The sequence below is a fragment of the Tinamus guttatus genome, unplaced genomic scaffold, assembly GCF_059628265.1.
Source record: "Tinamus guttatus ecotype Peru unplaced genomic scaffold, ASM5962826v1 Tinamus_guttatus_pri_ptg000027l, whole genome shotgun sequence".
Taxonomy (NCBI): domain Eukaryota; kingdom Metazoa; phylum Chordata; class Aves; order Tinamiformes; family Tinamidae; genus Tinamus; species Tinamus guttatus.
In genome coordinates this window covers 6,923,450-6,942,289 of record NW_028288561.1, presented here as the reverse complement: position 1 = coordinate 6,942,289, position 18,840 = coordinate 6,923,450, and the positions used below count along the sequence as shown (strand labels likewise).

General features: G+C 43.1%; 1 protein-coding gene across 1 annotated transcript in view; it reads right to left on the bottom strand.

The window, feature by feature from the left end:
- COL20A1 (collagen type XX alpha 1 chain) overlaps positions 1 to 18,840 on the bottom strand; it is a 46,968-nt gene that overhangs the window by 2,300 nt on the left and 25,828 nt on the right. The window contains exons 22-37 of the mRNA XM_088529167.1: positions 18,342 to 18,380; positions 15,630 to 15,768; positions 13,701 to 13,843; positions 13,208 to 13,317; positions 10,499 to 10,657; positions 8,299 to 8,376; positions 8,051 to 8,137; positions 6,841 to 6,894; positions 6,174 to 6,269; positions 5,760 to 5,813; positions 5,203 to 5,256; positions 4,808 to 4,861; positions 3,327 to 3,398; positions 2,670 to 2,705; positions 879 to 945; positions 308 to 496 (exon numbers count right to left, since the gene is read on the bottom strand). Of these exons, the coding sequence (XP_088385293.1) occupies positions 308 to 496; positions 879 to 945; positions 2,670 to 2,705; positions 3,327 to 3,398; positions 4,808 to 4,861; positions 5,203 to 5,256; positions 5,760 to 5,813; positions 6,174 to 6,269; positions 6,841 to 6,894; positions 8,051 to 8,137; positions 8,299 to 8,376; positions 10,499 to 10,657; positions 13,208 to 13,317; positions 13,701 to 13,843; positions 15,630 to 15,768; positions 18,342 to 18,380 (1,431 nt within the window). The remainder of the gene's footprint in view (positions 1 to 307; positions 497 to 878; positions 946 to 2,669; positions 2,706 to 3,326; positions 3,399 to 4,807; positions 4,862 to 5,202; positions 5,257 to 5,759; positions 5,814 to 6,173; positions 6,270 to 6,840; positions 6,895 to 8,050; positions 8,138 to 8,298; positions 8,377 to 10,498; positions 10,658 to 13,207; positions 13,318 to 13,700; positions 13,844 to 15,629; positions 15,769 to 18,341; positions 18,381 to 18,840) is intronic.

Below are 18,840 nucleotides of genomic sequence, written 5' to 3'. Positions count from 1 at the left end.
TTAGGAGGAGATGGATCTCACTGAAAAAAGACTCTTGTCTCCTCACTTGGCAGGTTTGAAACGTGCAAGCTGTTACCTTCCTTTTTCTCTTAAGTAACACTTGGCAAGTTCTACAGATCACAGCTAAAATGCAGTAACACCTTTGGAAGGGTTAAACAGAAGGTCTCTAGTTATCTAGAGGTGTCAGGCCACCCCTGAAAGCAATATGTTTGACCTTACTCTCATTTTTATTGTTTGAAATATTACAGTGCTTAGTTAAAGTATTAAACATGTGGTTAAATGTGCTTAAGAAGACTTCTATCCATACCTCTTTCTCCAGGATATCCATCTTTGCCAGGCTGCCCAGGGATGCCATTTTCTCCTCTTTCTCCATTGCTCCCAGGGGGACCTGGAGGACCTGGTGGTCCTGGTTCTCCTGGTTTTAATTTTGCTTCCCAAACAGGAACCGGTTTCCTCGCATGTTCATGAATGAATGAATCAAACTTCAACACATGAGCTGAGAAGATAAGCCAGAAAATGCTTCATCTTAAGAGGGATCCATGCAATTCCTTTTACATTTCACACAGCCTGCACTCAGTGGCACCCTCTGAGCATCCCAGATTAAATGTATCTCCAAAAACAAGCATTCCTCTTTTTTCTTTTTCCTGCATGAGTCACTGATTCAGCACAAATAAATCACTACAGTTTCTCCTTAAAGGACCAAGTTTCAAGCCAAATCTGTTTCATTCAGAAAGAGAAAAGAGTCATCTTTGCAAGGTGGCAAAGGGTTTTTCCATGTAATACTTAGAAGGCCTTTCTGCTAAAATGACCTCAAAAGAACAAGGTAGCACTGACAGCCTGGCTTGGACACTCGTTTCAGTCGGGTTGGTTATACTCACTCTGAATCATCCGCTCACAAGCCTGGCTAACAAGCTGGTAAATTGTGGCCAGGGATTGTGGTTCCCCCTAAAGTGAAACATTTTTATATAAAGAAAGGAAGTATTAATATCATTAAAGCAGGATCAATATCATCATGCAGGATATCTGCCTTCCCGTTCTTCTCATGAGCTTGAGTTACAGAGATATTCATTACTATGAAATGCAGCTTTATTTATTTATCACAAAGCCATAAAAATGTAATTGGGAAAAGTCAATAATTGCTTTTCTCCTGCATATCAAAAGGGCTAGACTGAATTTATATTATTTATGAAGCTACCAAAAAAGGAGAATAAATTTCACTTTCAAATTTTATCACAAAGGATGCTAAGGTTGTGTAGCCTATAACTCAATATCTTATGATATGTAAAATATTTAGCAAGATGAAATATTCCAGTGTGCTATCTTTGTCTACACCTTTTACGAATACTGATTCTTACTATTACTGTGTCCTGAAAAAAAAATATAGTGGAAGTTTCTATAGAAAGTTTTGGTAGAGCAAGAAAAAGCAATAAAAATGCAAAAAAGCTGCTTGAAAATAAACACTGACTCCGTGAAAACTCATAACTAAAACATTGCATCTCTCTAAAGCCATTACAAAACATACATCTCTGTCTGGATCAATGTGCAGACCTAGCCAAAATGAAGCAAAAGCTTGGCACAACACCCAAGGGAGAAAAAAAGAACAGTTCTATTGCAAAGTAAGTAAAGAAACAGAAAAGCTGGTGGGAATAAAAGGAGAACAGTGTTAAAAAATATAATACTGAGCAGTTAACTTGAAACTAAAGCAATCTTTAGCCTCAAGGAGATCTGCAAAAAGCCTCAGAGATTAAAAGGACTATTCATCTCACACAGCTTTTGGAGTGCATGTCTGCAATTTGAGTCAATCCTCAAGGCACCCAGACAGGCAGAGGAGGAGCACACTGGAGGACACGATTCATCTTATTTTCTTCTGTGTTTGAGTGAGAATCATGTCCTAAACACACCTATTTCTCTTCGTTGGCTAGAAAGGGAGCCAAGGAGAGGGGCTCACATACAGCTCTGGAGTAGGCAGCTGGTTTGGCCCTTGCTAAACACCCATAAAGGTTCCAAGGGTCCGATCTGAAACCCACTGAAGTTGGAACCACTGGTGTTAGGTCCTCAGCCCCATCCTAAGTGAGAAAACCTGTCACCACAACATCCTGCTGAGCAGCTCTGTCCTCTCTCAGTGCTCTCTATGAACACACCAACTGCACAGAGGTGCAAAGGACACAGAGATCCATTAACGGTAACAGTTCAGAAATGGGCAAGTAGCAAACCAGACTTTTCAAAACATCTTGGGTGGCAAAAGTCCCCTTGACTTCCATACGGATCTGCACACTGAACTTGCAGCAGGTATAGGGTTAATGGAGCTGTAGTATAGGCAGTATTAATCTCCTCAGCTCTCCTCAAATATGAGGAAAGAGTATAAGCAGTATGATGAGTTTAACATTTTTGTGTTTTCTTTCCCAGCAAAGGATGGATTTTCAACTAGCGCTTTTTTTTTCATTGCTACAGCTGACACTAAGCAGCTCCTGCTGTTGTAAGATTACACATATCCCAGCAGAATAGCCAGTGCAGGAGAATGTAAAAGCAATGAATTGCAGCTGCAGCAAGTTATTCAACACCAAAATGGTTTAAATATGTAAGCATAACTTGTGAAGCAGACTACCACATCCCCTCTTTTGAGGATATGATACAGTGACTGCGTTGCCCAATACCCCCAGAAAACTCACTTTCTCTCCTCTTTCTCCTTTTGGACCTGGAAGCCCCTGCGAAAAAGCAAGCAAAAGGAAAAATACAAGTCTAGAGAAAGGAGGAGCAAAAGAAAATAAAAGTTCAACGGGTTACATTCATGGTACACTACATTTGTTTCCAACACTGATCTTTTCCTTGACCTCAGGACAAAGACTAAATAAGCTTTGAGTTCAGAGAAATATATACACATTTTTTAAAGGGCATCAAAAATAAAGTGGCTGCTGGAGCAGTGACAAAAAACACGATCAACAAGACGCAGAAATTCCTCCATGCAGTCTTTAGGACAGTCTTCCCAACTTATCATGTGTTTTTAAATATCCATGAAGAAAAAAATCATTGTGCCATCTAGACTTGAGGTTGCCATGCAAAAGCCCAACATAAGCAGGCCCTGCCTGGGCCTGCCTAATTCTTTATTTGGTCTGGAATCTCACACTGGAAATTTGTTTGTCTGCTGGGTTTTCCGTAGCTTGTAAGTCTACAGGGATTGAAGGCAAGCAGGATTTGTCAAATGCCTTATCAACAGTAAAGTAGTCTGGGCTTTGCATATTAAGACTATTCTTCGCTTTCTTTGGGAACAGCTTCTTTCCCCTCAGTTATTTCATGTTTGCCTTTAAGATCCACAAGCAGAAACTTACTGTTGGCCCAACGTCACCTGGAGGTCCTTTCTCTCCACTGCTACCTCGTGAGCCTGTCGCTCCTTGGAAACCCTGCAGCATTAATTACAAGATGAAGATAAAAGTCCAGTTACTTCTTTTCTTCTTTCCCTGTTTGAGGCTTTCATCTCCCTGTGGCCTCAGGGGCACCAGCAGTTTCAATTCAGAGGATCCAGCAAGGGCATCGTTTGCTTAAGGTTTATGTCAGTGCCTCATCCAGCCATGAATATGATGTTAAAAGTATATCACATATGACTCATGTTTACATCATTTCTTATTACTGTCTCAATTATGGCCAAGCCAGCAAAGTCCAATTTTGCTAACAAATTGCAATGCACTTTTTACACTGCAGGTCTTAGATCCCTCATTATATATTCAAATTATTTTAGACAGCTTAGAGCATAATCCTTTTCTTCAGCCTGCTAATACTGCATTGTTGATTTTTAACTTGAAGACCTGTTTGCCTCCAAGGCTTTTCTGCAACAGCAACAGCAGCTTGGAGAAAAGGAAATGCATTCTCCGGTCATCTTGCCTTTGTGAAATTTTGTGTCACATAAGGAAGAAAAACAAATAACAAACAAAAAATATGTTCCTTTACAATTTTCAGTTTAACTTCAGCTATAAACAATTACTTTGACCTTTGGAAAATGAAAGGAATCTTCAAGATAGCACCAGAATGTCTTCCAGATGCTGATGTGAAGGCTGTAGGGTTTTCCTCAAATTTAGCAAGCTCAGTCTCAGTCCTGCCTCCTCCACATCTCCCCAGCATGATCAGGTCACAGTCGTAAGTTGAATTCAGACTTAACTTCTATAAATACCCAGCTACAACTACTAGGAGGTCTTACACGAAGACAGCAGTGAGCAACATTCACTGCATGCTGTTCAGGACAGCCAAATTCCACAAAATTTGGAAGGGCTGTTACGCCTTGAAAGTTTCAGATGCGTATAAATCTCTCAACAAATCTTAAGGCTCTGCTCTTGCAGGCACAGAGTATAAACACACCCACTACATGCAGCCCTGATCCAACAGGTATCAGAAGCGGTGAGTGAGGAATCCTTTTACACCTGCCTCAGCCTCCAGCTAGTGATTTCAGCGTGACAATCCTCACAGATCCCAAACTCACCCAATAGTTGGAAAAACAGAAGAAAAAAGAAAAAAAAATGAAAAGAAAAAAAGGAAAAAAAGGAAAAAAAAGAAAAAAAAAGAGCAGAAAAAAAGCAGTAGCAGCAGGGAAGTAGCAATAGTAAAGCAATCATTTGCTTCCTGCTTCAAGGTCTTCCCAGAAGATATCTCCAAAAGTGGAAGCTAAAGACTATTCCTTATACTGACACTGCCAGGGAAGCCATGTGAAAATGGGCTGGGATATGAGAAGGGATTTTACCCTGAAATCCTTGGATGACAGCCCATCAACACAAACCCCAAGGAAGAGTTTTCAAGGGGACTGCAGAGGGCATGTACCTACCCTTGGTCCAGGTGGTCCTGGAGGCCCAGCTGTGCCTTCTAGCCCTCTCACCCCCTGCAAAGCCAAAAACAGTCATGCATTAACAGGAGGATTCCAACGGCTGCTAAGCAATGAGATGGTTTCTCTATGTGCTCTTTTAAAGGAGCTTGCCAGGAATGAGTAAAAGTATAACTGCCAAGCAGACAAGAAGCCTGGCACCTAATCAGTCAGGAAAATTTGGCCAGACCTGAGATGACATAGTATTTTTTTTTCTCATCACTTTGGCGTGGTGAAAGCATCATTCAGTTATGCAGTGTGTACATAAGGAGAGCTGGATGTTTTGTGTCACTGCTCGTACACTCATGGGTGGATCTTATGGCACCCATGCTTGAAGACTCAGAGACGAGGTATTTTACCTTTGCACCCTGAAGACCATCCCTGCCTGGAGCTCCCTGCACACCAGGAATGCCCTGTAAATCAAAAGAGCTGGGTCAAGTTGGCATCTGGTTACTATTTTCCTACTTCATATGTTTTTAACAAAGAATTTAAAATTAAAAAAAAATGATGGGGAAAGAGTATTCTTCTTCTCTGAGGGTTCTTGGGAAACACCAAAGCAGAGGCAGGCAGCCAAGCTGACTTTGCTTCCTACCTTTGTGGCTGATTCATAGTTCATTTATGGCTTGCTTGTTGGAGATTGCCTTATTGCTCTGTGAAATAAGTAGGACACTTGTCCCTTTGGAAGGCTGAAGCTATGGATGTCTAAAACTTTGTATGTCTAGATACGCCTAACTGTCTAAAATTTTAGGAAGCAGGAGTAAACCAGCACAGAAAAACAAGCTGATTAGAGCCCAGAGTGAAAGTTTCAAAACAGATAATGGGAAAAATTCTATCTCTTTTCAAGCTTGCTTAATCACCAGGGGAAAAAAAAGGGCAAATCTCTGAGGCAATTTAAAGGAAAGGTGTCTGCTATTACCTGCATGCCAGGACTTCCAGTATCTCCTTTCTCTCCTTTAATTCCTGGCGGTCCCTTGGATTAAAACAGAAAAACACGTACGTATGCTGTATGTTTTAAGGGAAGCAACATCACGTTTGCTCCATACTCACTTCCCATGCTCATTCTCTCTGAGGTGCTAAAAAGGAGATTTGCAACCACATATTCATGGGGTCTTCCATGCTCCTACAGACATGCACGGCGGACCTCCAACTGCATCCCTTGCCTAACGCTGAAGAAATGCTTGAACACTCCCCTGGGCTGTTAGCATTAAAGGTCCATTAGAGAGAATCTAGTGCAGCTGCTCAAATGTTGACAGGATGATGTAATTTTTTTTTTTAATGTTCTTAATGCAAAGAGCAGGTGACAAATGAGGCAGTGGAAAAGGTCACATACCACAGGTCCCTGAACTGTGATCCCTTGGGAACCTGGAGAGCCTTGCTGGCCACTAGGACCCTCTGGTCCCACTTGTCCAGGTGGGCCTGGTTCACCCTAAAGCCAAAGACATGAAATCAAACATAAAAGAGGAAATCAGTAAGAGCCTGTCCTCAGCATAGACTGCACCACAGGAGGTGGGTTACCCCAAACCCTCTACAAGATCCAAGATGAAGAATTGAGGACAGTAGGGATCTCTCGAAACCTCCCCTGCCTTTGCCTTTTGGATCTAAGATTCTTCTCCCCAAAGAAGGGGAGAAGTGATTGGTCTGGCTTTACTGTGCATGGGCTAGTGGAACAGTAACTTCAGCCTGCTAAAGTCTGACCACTTTCCTGCATGGCTGCCATCCAAAAGCATTGCTGATCGCATTGCATTAATTCAATATTTTTATAGCCTAACTGAGCATTTAATTAACAATAAGTTATCCCACACTCCTCAATGCCCCAGCTCTTGGAGTGGGCTCTGTTTGGTGCAATGAAACAGGGAGAAGACACAGAGGAATCAAGCTCAGACATGGAATGAATGCAACCAGCTCCACTACAAGAGAAGCTTGTGCTCCTGTATCCTTCCTCTGATGCAACCTGAAACATCTGAAAGTTAATGGTAGTGCTGAGAATCAGGTCTCACCTTGGGTCCTGGCTCCCCTTGTTCGCCTTGGGGTCCTCTCCTTCCAGGGCTGCCCTGCCAACAAGACACAAAGCTGCTGCTGTTAATCTTACTGTTTTTATTTCAGCGTAATAAAGACCCCTGGGGACAGGAGTTGGCTTATTTGCTATACGCACACACAATGAGAAGACCATCCTTGACCCAAAGAACATCGAGAAAATGGGTACAAGAAGAAAGCGAATCAGCCATCCAGACAATTTGGAAGACGTGAGGGAAAAGGCCAGTTCAGCCTCCATCGCAACAGGCAGCAGGAACGTTCCACCCATCAACCACAGGAACAGACGGAATTTGGACCTGCTCAGACCTCCTGCAAACCCAAGACTTGGAGAAGGGCTCACATAGGTACAACCGGGATGCACCAAGGGAAGAAAGGGGCTCATGTTCACATCCCTTGAGGACAAGGCTGGTTTATGTAACGCCACCTGACAGAATATACACAAGCAGAGATCAGGGACAGTGGCCAAGTCCAGGGAGACCCAGCTTAGCTCTGCCTCTGCACAGCTATGGGATCTGAGAGGAAATTAATCTTCTGGCATAAACCAGCGCTGTGTGAACTTTTGACATCTTAATCTGAAACTTTCTATTCTTGAATCTAAATAACAATGGATTTGGATTAAGTAGTACATCTAGGAAGCTTTTCTAAAGGTTCTTTCTGAAATGCCCAGAAGCTCATTTCAGAAGCTAGTTTGGCCTGGTCAAAAACACTCATTAAGAAAGAGTAATAACTATAAATTGGGATGTGGTCTTGCTGGCTTAAAGCCATTGGAGTTTTAAAAGTAGCAGTGAGTGCTCATGCAACTGCCACAAATTGCTAAGTTTAACGGTGTGAGGATAAGATTGTGTCATAACTGTATTTTCTCTAGTGCACAAAAGAACCCAGCTCTTTAGAGTTGTGCTGGGGAGATGTTAAAACCACAGGGCAGTGCAAGACAGCAATTATACACTTAGTATATTGAAACATACTGCAGTAGAACAGTGTGCTGTGTAATTAAACTTCCACTGGAATGAGCATGTAATTACTATGCAGCAGGACGCTGCTTCCAGCAAATTGTGGAACTGATTTCATAATAGAACCACGGTATCAAAAAGACAAGATCATCTAAAACATCTTCCCTTGAGCGAGGAGGCCATTGCTGCACTGTTCTAGGAGGATGTGGACAGATGAACTTACAGGGGGCCCAGGAGGTCCTGGCAAGCCCGGGAGACCAGATGTACAGGTGCAGGCAGGAGCTAAGGTAGGGCAGGTCTCTTCATCCCTCTGAAAAAAGAAAAGGCAAATCAAGGTGGCATGAGTAGCTGCTTAGCAAGAGGAGAATGCAACATTTGCAGTATTTCGAAGTTCAGTCATTTGCAGGGTCACCTCCTGCTCCATCATCCCCAACTTTACCTCCGCGAGCAGAGTGGTCCCTTTTGTCTTACCAAAGCAGGAAGATCACAGCATCTGTCCTCCTCCGCCCCTAAGCTGTTGCACACAATCCGCAGAGACTGCAGCTGGAACTGGGAGCAGAAAAAGGAGAGTTTCACCAGAAGGTTGTCCTGGCCTAGTTAGTCCATCACCAGATCACCTTGTGACATTCAGCTGCTGGAAATAGTCCTCACTGGTGATTTGGCAGGACTCATCCATATGTCCCACGTGCCATTATACAAACTAAGTTGTCCTATGCTCCATGGTCTCATCTTGACAACCCCGAGGGCAGATCCCACTTTGTCACCCTGCCCTGACAAACTGCCACCCATTGCCCAGCTCTGTATTCGATACTGCAGGAGATCAGGATGAGACCAACCTCTAGCCCCCCACATCCTCCTTTCCCAGAGGCAGCTATATCAAACATAGATGTGCTTAATGCGTAATGTAACAAGTGTCTCTGGTTGCTCGGTGATTTACAGGTCTTCAAGTCTCTGAGTCTTGCTAAGCAATCAATATGCAGCTTCACTCCCACAAAAGCCAAGTTTCCAATTTACTCACAACTCTGCAACAGTGGCAGGTCCTCAAGTAATTGGGCGTCAGGATCACCAACATGCTAAAATAAACTTTGCCTTTGTTGCCCCTCAGGGGAGTAGAGATAAAAGTGGCAGCAATTCCTAGGAGACAGATGATTCTCCTCCAAGATTCCCTTATCCATGCCATATCCCTCATGATTGCCACATCACTCCATTTTGATTAACAAAGGAACATATACAGCACAAAGCTAGACAAAAATAATGAGGCAGTGAGATTTTTTTTCCCTCTTAATACCATTTCTAGTCTTTTTTCTTCCTTTCCATGCATTTAACCATGAGTAAGCTGCGCAGCCAGGGGAATGTGACACGCAGCATACAGATACAGATGAGCCCTGTAGATGAAGCAGCGTTCAGAGACATCTTAAATTAAATAAGGTGCCATGATAACCAATAATGAGGCACTCTGTCTTCTCAAGGGCAGTAGCTGCGGAAGAGGTGAAGCTTTGCTAGGCTTGAAAGGCAGTGGCAGTGGAGAAGGCATGAAGCTATTCATTACTGCTTCCTCTGCTACCAGATCTATCGAACTAAGCTGGTAGCAGGGAAATTTTGGAGGCACAAGATGAGCACAGATTTCTTTTCTCCTTGGCAGCTGTCTGATAGACTTGCAATAAGTCTAAACTACTGCAGCCTTTATTTAACAAATAAATACTGCTTGAATCTCGGTGTCCCCTATTTTTTTATACAACTGCTCTGATACCTAATAGTTCCAATAACCATTTTTTCCCTGGTATATCCCAAGCCTCTGCTTCTCTCTTTGCAAGCCAGAGTGGTTGGGGAGCCTCATGGGATTTAACAGGCCGCTTCGAGGCAGGGGAAGTTGCAATCAACTGCAATCAATGCTACGTTCTCCTAGAATCTTATTTCTAAAAGCAGAGTCAGGGAGTAAAGAACCAGGTAAACCATGAGTGACCTTCTAGGCCCGCTCAGCACAGGATGAGTGATGAAACCCCCCTTTCTGAAGATATTCAACATTCTTATTGCATAGGTGCTTTTGCCCTTAGGACTGTGCACTGTGCCCAGAGTAGGGCATGACACAGGGTGGCAATGTCCACAGCCTGGCACCACTGGGTTTTTTTTTTTTTTTTAAAGCAGCAGCTGACAAAGAACTTCTAAATTGAAAATTGTTTTTTCCATCACTTGCATGCAGATTGACACTAGAGATTGAGACTAAACAAGATGTAACCAGACCCATTGCTCTCCATCGTCACCACCGTGTCGTGTTGTCACTTGGTTGATGCTCACAGCCTTCACTTTTAGAAGCCATTCCCTAACTCACCTGTCATCCTCAGCCTGTTAGGGCCACATCTGCATTTCCCTGGTCCCAGCATCACAGCGTGAGGGCTCCTGCTCTGAGCCTGGCTGAAGGCAGCTACACAGCGCTCAGACTTCATCTCTAATCACAAGCCTCAGAGAGAGGCAGGAGGCGAGGAAGAGAGACATTGCACTAGGAAAGCTCATTAAATCTTGGAGATCAGTGGGATCAGCAAGTGGTCCTGAGTCACAGAAGCGTTCAGAGCAGGAATGATACAAGAAGGCAGTTCCCTCCCTCTGCCAGCCCCAGCCAGCTCCATATTTAAGCTCCTCTCTCTCCAAAACCATGCACCACGGAGGCACTCACCGATGCAGACCCGCTCCTTGGCCCTCTTGTCCTTGTCACTTTTCCCAGCATGATGAAACCAGCAGTGGAGATGCTCCCGATGGTGTTGAGAGGTTTCTCTGCTATTTTCTTACAGTCCAGGTAGAGTTTGACCTTGAAATGGCTCACAGCCAAGTGCACCTGGGTGACAGGCAGAGAGAGTCAGGTTGGACCTCTGCTATGGGGCAGGGGCACCTTCTAAACCTGCTTTTGCTTTCTGCTCAGGTCCCACACCTGGGACTTTTACAACTAGTGACATGTGTTTAATGAGCAAATGGATCAAAAGCAAAAGGGATAGAAAATAAGGTTCAATACACGGTGTATCTGCTGTGCAAGGATTCGCTCCTCCCTGATATTCCCTGCTATACATCAGCTCGCTTTGGGAGAAGCCTCCCTAGAGTTTCAGTATTAAGTAATTCAGCTTTGAGATCCAGCTTAATATTGGTCTATGGATACTGGTAAAATGTGTTCACTGCTCATTTGGGTGGAGCACCCTTGCCTAGAGGATATAGAGAGCCAAAAGAAACCCCTTATAAATAATAATGTGTTCTTTACACAAGGCTAGACATGATTTTTAGTTCCTTCCAGCACTGAATCATCACTAAAATTCCAAATTCTAAGGAAAAAAAAAAAGCTGGTTGTTAAAATTTTACTGTTCATTAAGATCATCCCCCAAAATTTCATTTTTAGAATTCTGTGGGGAAAGGGAAGGAGCTTGCCAGGAAATGTTTCCTCCTCCTCCTCTTTTCTCTCCATCTCAGGCCATTCTTGTAATCAACTCACTAGCAGTCTCCAAGTCTTACTGTGAGAAGCCCTTCAAAATTTGTACTGTAATACAAAAAATTCTTTTTTCCCCACCAGATAAGGGAACTCAAGGCTTGAGGGCTTTCCTCTTATCAGTTTCTAATCCAGTTCTCTGGACACAGAGTTATTAATTTGTGAAAGAAGTCAATATCCATAGCATTAATTGAGATGATGTTTGCTACTTTAGGGAGAAAGGGATATTTTTCTCTTGCACATTTAACACAAAGCAAAGCCCACTTCACAGATCTCGTTCAGGCTTTCTAGGCAGCAGGCAATACCGCACTGATGGATGTAACATTAAATCCATGCAGCATTTGTCACTGCTTTGAAAGCCTTCTGAAAAGCACTTAAGCAAATTCACATCACTCTAGCCTTCAGCAATACCAAAATCCAGGCCCTTAGCAGCTGGCTACGCTTGGGGGAAGGGGATGTTCTGATAAGGGGGTTGCAAAGGTCAAAATACACTGGAGCTGCCTGCTGCTTTAGTCTGAATGGGGCTCCTGGGCAGCTGGGCTGAAGTTCTGGGTCTGGTGGGATATCAGATGCAATTCACTCCCTGGAGAAGATTTTGCTGTAAAATCCGGACGCAGATCTGAACCTCAGCATAAGTCAGCCCAGGTGCCTCTCTATTCCACTCCCTTTGCAAAGTTTATTTACAAAAGCAGGGGAATCTGATCTGCACACCCACAGGGCTAAGCAATTTTGGATCTAGCGATGTATCAGCTGCAGAACCAAAAAGCTGCTAATTTTATCAAGGCAGAGTAATGCCTCGATGGTTGGTTTTCTTGGGAGTGCTTAGCTGTGGCAGGTGGGAGGACCACAAGCACTGCAGGAGCTACACTGCTGAAATATGTGACGACAGCATCACTGGATGGGGAGGGATGGCAAAAAGGAAGCAGAGAGCCACTGGAAAGGCAGTTGCTAGCAAAGAGGAAGCACTTCCAAAGTCAACAAGCTGCTTGTGGACAAAGAGCCTGGAAACAGCCCCTGCTCTTGAGTCTCTGCCATTGCCCTTCATACCCTTCTGCCTCCAAATTGAGCTCATCACTTTGTTCAGTTTTTGTGTTCTCCTGAACTGCCACCTCTTTGGTGTTTCTGCCACAAGCTCCTCTGTGCTGGGGGCAGTTCCTCTAGGCACATCTGACAGTGTCCATCTCTCCCCCTGCAAGCTCAGTGGGGCTGGACTTGTCCCTTGTCCCCAGAGAACTGCGGTACCTACAGCTCCTGGGGAGCTGGGACAGGCCCAACTATCTCTGCAACCACGTACCACGAGGACCATCCCCATCACACTGGAAAGGAACACGCACATTTCCCCAAATGAACTGGCTGGGGACAAAAATAATCAAGGTGACAGAACTAGGGGACTGTGCAATTCACAAAATGCATTCCTTGGAGTGAAAACACAGTTTGTGCAGGGAAGTTATACCTTTAGAAAAATGTGTGTATGAAACTATATGCTGTGTAAATACATACTGAAATGGTAAAGCTTCCTCCATCTTTTACTAAGATGGTTATAATTTAGGATACATTCTGTATATTTTTTGTCTATGCCCTTTCACATTTCTACCGCAGATTACATATAATAATGAGTGTCAGAATGCGTGGCCATAATTTATCTATACCCATTAGTCTTTATAACATGGATAAATGTGCAATGCATTTTAAGAAGCAATCAATGTGTGAAAATCATATATTGTGCACGTGAGATGAACCCAAACTCTTCACAGTTGTAACTTTAGCATAATAAATAAATTTGCCAGTTCTCTAGCAGTCTGGATGCAAAGAATTTCTGTAATCTCTTTGGTATGAACAACGCACATTGATGGCACAATATTCTCGGACTGGAGTGAGATCATGAGCTACATTTCTCCCTCTCTTGATAAGGACCTTATGGAAGCTCCCATAGAAAATCTTCTTCACTTCCTGCTGGTCAAAGGAGACTTCCTGTAAATCAGCCTTGTAGTCATGATTGAAATAGGTCAAGGATTTCTTACTGGCTGCAGGGAAAATAGGACAAATAACAACTTAGAATTAAAAGAGAATTTGATTTCACCCACATACTGAACAATAACAAATGAATAGGCTTAAACATGGTGAAAGACTTCACAAGCAAGTACTTCTAAACAGTGAAAAAGAAAAATAACATGCAGAAATAAAGAATATGTTATAGATTAAATAAAGATGAAAACACACATTTTACTGCACTGAAAAGCATTTAAAGTGCTATGCTGGCAGCAGCAGCAAAGCTTCCCAATGACTACTGATGTATAACAAAAACATCAAAATAACAAGCTGTCCAATTCAATAAAGAAATCAGTTCTGCTGCTCCCAGAGATGTATAGAAATACCTGAATTCAATCTATTCATCATGAAACCTTACAGTCAAGGATAACACCAAGCAGGGGCTGGAAGTCCTCGTCTGTTATTTGCCACACTGCAAAGGGCTCCTTGGAGGTGTCGGGGAGGAGGCGGAGGAGGAAGATGATGGTGTGCTCAGGTGGGACAGCAAAGAGGTGCACGTCACTGCAACGAGACAAGCCAAGCAAGCGTCAGGGGCTTATGGTGATGAAGGTCAGCAAGAAACAACCTTCTACCACACCAGGTTTGCTTGTAGGGTGTCTCGGGTATAATGGCCTAGAGAAAATCAACCTGTGGGAACAAAACACAGGGCCAAATTCTCTCCTGGCACAAGTCATGACAGTGGAACAAGACACATCAGGAGAGAGCCTGCCCTTATTTTGAACACTTTTCTCACGTTTCTATAGTCTGTTGAATCCTGGGCGTTCTCTGTGAGGCCCTCGAAGGACCTCCTCCTTGTGCAGAGATGCTGTGTGGTCTCTGGTCCGTTTGCCCCCAGATCTCCTCATCAAGAAAGAGAAAGGATGATCATGTTGAAGGGGGTAAATCATTAAGCTTTAGCAGAAACTTGCAGGAGTGTTGTTCATGGAGAAGCACAGTAGGCACAGAAAGCCCAGATCCTCCCCATGCCCCAGCTGCAAAACTTGGGCTCAGCTCTGGAACTCACGAACATGCACCAAAAGCTGTGACCGACTGCTGGCAGAACAAGCTCCCTCCCAGCTGTGTGCCAAACTTGTTAGAAAGCACCAGGCAGAAGCAGTAATTAGAGGATACAGGGCAACGAGGAAGGTCAAATTGGTTATGCCTGAAATGCATCGGTAATCTGAAACAGCACACATTTGCATGGGCATATACACAACTCATCAAGTATCTTTTTCATGGCTGATTCATAAATAATGTCAAGTTCTTTTTGCTCTCTGTTCCTGAAGAAGTGATGTCCTTGGAAAGGCATAAATACTAGCTGAACAAAAGGATCAGGCATAATTTTCTGAGTATTTAGACCAAAGAGCTCTCTGAATTTCCCCGACTTTGTTTACTCTAAGCTTTGCTTCTGTAACTATGATTAAATTTAGCCACTGCCTCAGTAATTAGCCTTAACATAAAGTAGCGCTGCATGTCAAGAGTCAAATCATTCCCTATTTATAATTATATATAAAAAAATAACAACAGAGATCACTGGAGCTGCCTGGGCCACAAGCTGGCCCAGTGCAACTTGTGGGAGCTTGAGATGAAGCCTACTGTGCAACAAATGGGGTAATGTCACAACCCGAAGTCAATGGTTAATCCTTCTTATCAATAAAGACCGACCTGCTGAGTGAGAGCAGCTATGAGCTGAACATTTTTTTAAAAGCAAGGGTTTCTCTCCAAATCAGAGAAGCTGGGAGAAGACATCAAGGATGCGAATGTGACCTCAAACTTCCATCTCTGAATTATCTATATTTATAAACAGATCACGTAAAGAATAGCATATTATCAACATATGACATAATCCTTATGTCCATTCAAGCCTGTTGGTGGGTAACTAACACTGCTGGAAAAAGTGATTCCGTAATAAGTAACATTCTCATAGGCTTAAGATTTTGGGCCATGTCAAAAATTAAAAAAAAAAAAAAAAAAAAAAAAAAGAGCCTATTGTGTCCTATTGACTTCTGCATGATGCATTCCATATTCTGATTCATCCGGAGGCAAGCAGGGGTTAATTTCTTAATACATGAAGGAAAAATAACCTCTGGCATTCTTTTCAGTCCATCTATGGTTTAATTTCTCAAACTACGACAGACTCATGGAGTTTACCGACTCATTCTCTGTGTGATTTCATCTTGAAGTCGCTAATGGGACTTAATCATTCATACACGAATCAGTGATCTTTCTTTGCTGTGAGCACAGTTAATGTGGATGCTTCAGACAGATCATCAACATGATGCTGACATCAGCTAAGTTTCTAAATTACCTGGTTCTCTGGGTGAGCTGAGTATCTTTGAACAGAGTGTAGGTCCGGGAGCCGCTGAATACAAAAGGGTCCATAGCTACTCCTTTAAGGGAAGCATATTCCTTTTCTACCAATCCAAAAACTTCCATCATATCAAATCCTGGGATAAAAAAAAAAATACATGAGGGTTTCACCCTTTTGACTTAGGAGAGGTAATCACTGATCCAGTTCCTTTGAGATCTTGAGAAAACTAAATGGATTGTGGCAATGCAAAGAATCAGTTGAACCATTTTTAATCTGGGCTTCTCAGCACAGAATAATTCTGTGAAGGGGCTGGGAGGCAGCATGAGCAGCAAGTCAGGCAACACTGGTAGAGTTATTTTGTGATAAACAGAGAGAAAAACAAATAAAATCTTTCATAAAGGAAATTCAACCGTTGTATCACAGCTGAAAGGAGGTATTTCTGCCTGCATATTTGTCAGGAAGGCAACGTGACTGCAGAACTTGCACAATTAGTTAGACTGGAGCAGTGAGGAGAAGAGCAAGAAGCACAGGCTGTACAAACTCACTGGAAACCTGCAGCATATAGTACCAGTTGTAGCCAAGGAAAACAACATAGTCCTGCACACTCTGCATACATTTGCTGTAATCACATCTCCTCTTGTGGAAGGCTACACGGCAGACACAGACTTTCATAGTGTTGTTTTTAAGTCTCCAGATTGAAAAACAAACGAGAAAAGTTACTCACAATTTTTCCTTTTCACGTTGATGCAAAAATATTATCTTCAAAAGACATGGCATCAGTCCCATAATTGCTAGCATGGAGGGAAATTATCTCTGCTCTGAAATGCCTCATACGCAAAAGTCATAAAAATCAGGAAAGAACTTCAAAATGTGAGCATTTCCATTTCTCTCTATTTTCATGAAATACCCAGCAGTGACCTGCCTTACACAGTCTACAGAGATTCTCCCCTGACATCTTTGACATCGCCTCTCTAGCTCATGCAGCTTCATCTCACTTTCCCAGCTCGTCATTAAAGCTCTGAGTCATTTTCTCATTTCTCATTTCGGTTTCTTTTTTTATTTTTTTTTTCAGTAAGACAAGATCTTGCAATTGGGATTCTTTTTTTAGTTTATCTGAATTTGCAGCAGGCTGGAATGAGGGAGATATCTGGTTCTTTAGAAACAGGAAGGGCTACAACTTCATTATAACACAGTCCTTTCAGCTACCCCTTCCCCAGTTACCATCTTCAGTAGTGCCTTGGCTCGGGATGCTGTTTTGGACAGCGGCTGCTATAAGATTTTTCATTTGTTCATTTAGTTGTTTTTCATTTCCCAATAACGCTAGGGAGTTTGTCAAAAGAAATTAACTGCCGAGAGCTATTTATTTGTGATGTGTGGGTCCTGGCACTGAAACTACATTAAAATGTACATTCAATACAGTAATATGAAGACTGAAAGCAAGGCATAAGTCACAGCTATATTCATGTTGGGAAGCAGCCATATAATGGATGCAGGAAGTTGATAAAGAAATGGGCTAAAGAGAAGGCAATGTTTATTGTGGCTTTGCAATTCAGCTGCTTCAAACAGCACCCAGGAAATGTCCAAGCATGGAAAATTTGAAAATAACTTTGTTTTGAGAAGACTGTCCTGAGGAATTATAATCCTCAGGCAATCTCACATATAGCCTGATTAAACCATCTTGCCAGAGGCCTTAAATCCAACCATAAGGGTGACATATGGAAGGCAGACTGCTGCCTTTCCCCTCCGATGGACTCACAGAGATGGAACAGACTCCAGGGGAGAAATAGAAGATGACACTGCTGTGAGAAGGACTGTTCACACCCGAGCTGCTGAGAAGGGACATAGGTGCTGAGCCACGACCTTCTCCCTGGCCTGGCAGCTGCAGCGGTGACAGCAAAGCAAGGCCTGGGGGAGAAACCACCAGGAACCTTCGCCTAAAAAAATGCCCAGCTGGAGGGTGGTGATACTCTGAACCCCAAAGGTTTTGCAGATACAACAGAATATTTGGTCGTGGAAGTTCTTGCAGTGCTGGAAAAAACAACCAAGACAGGCGGAAAGACATCACACCCAGAGGAGCTTGTGACCTGGCCACTACCCAGAAATGGGGGAGATTCTGGTAACTTGGACATCCGTGTCCTGCAACCATTGCAGCTTCATCCCCAGGGGCTTCTTTTGCTTTTACTCAATCTGGACTGATCCCACTGTACATTTAACATTATGTCTTCACTGGATCAAGGAAATGAGAATGCTGTCCCATGCCTCAACAGAGTCATTCTCTTTCTTCCACCTAACGAATAATCATTCAGATGAAATAAAGTTCTTCCAACAGGAAGAGAGACCCACAGGTCACAGCCCAAACCCAGACAGGAAGAGCAATCAGTCTGGATACAGGGGGGGACAATTCTCCCTCAAAGCAATAATGTAGCCCATGTCTTACATATGCTATGGATATACTCTAACCTTTCAGGTTTGGATCAGTATCTGTCTCTATTTCTGTCCCTCAGCTTGCAAGGTCTTCTTTGTCAGCATTTGACAGGTCTCAGGTTTTACCTGATGAGGGATATTTTCCTATTACAGTTCTCAGACTTCGGCAGGACTGGAAAACCACCTCCCCTCTGCTCAGACGTTGCGTATTTTGGAAGAAACAAGATCAGAAAGTGCTTTCACATTCACAACCCAGCACTCTAGCAGTGTGACAGGATACCGTACCTCGTACCGAGCCTTCAGGAGAGCTGATGATGGGGCAGGCTGCAAGAAGAAAATAGAAAAGCATCATATTCGGCATGTTTACTCATAGACATGTAAATGCTACTTTTAAAAAGCACTGCTTTTACTGAAACAAGCACCTCAGTGATGCTGCAAAACACAATAAAATATCTGCAGTCACAATATTTTTGTATTTGAACTTCATTTTAGCAAAAATACATATCTCAGCCTCATTTTCAAAGAGTATTATAATAGGGAATAGGGAACAAATAGCATAACAATGTCACTTTTCCTGGAAAGGGGGGCAACCCAGTGCTGCATATATGGCTTTCTGAAATCATACACTCCAATTACATGTATCCACGCAATCTGCAAAATCTGTGCCCTTCCTTATTCTTCTGAAGACATCATGTCTGCACCGCTTGGCCTTTCAGCTTTCTAAGCAAAGCTGAAGAGTTTGGGAAACTTTTGCAGTTCTCCTTTCAGAAGCTCTCCTGTTGAA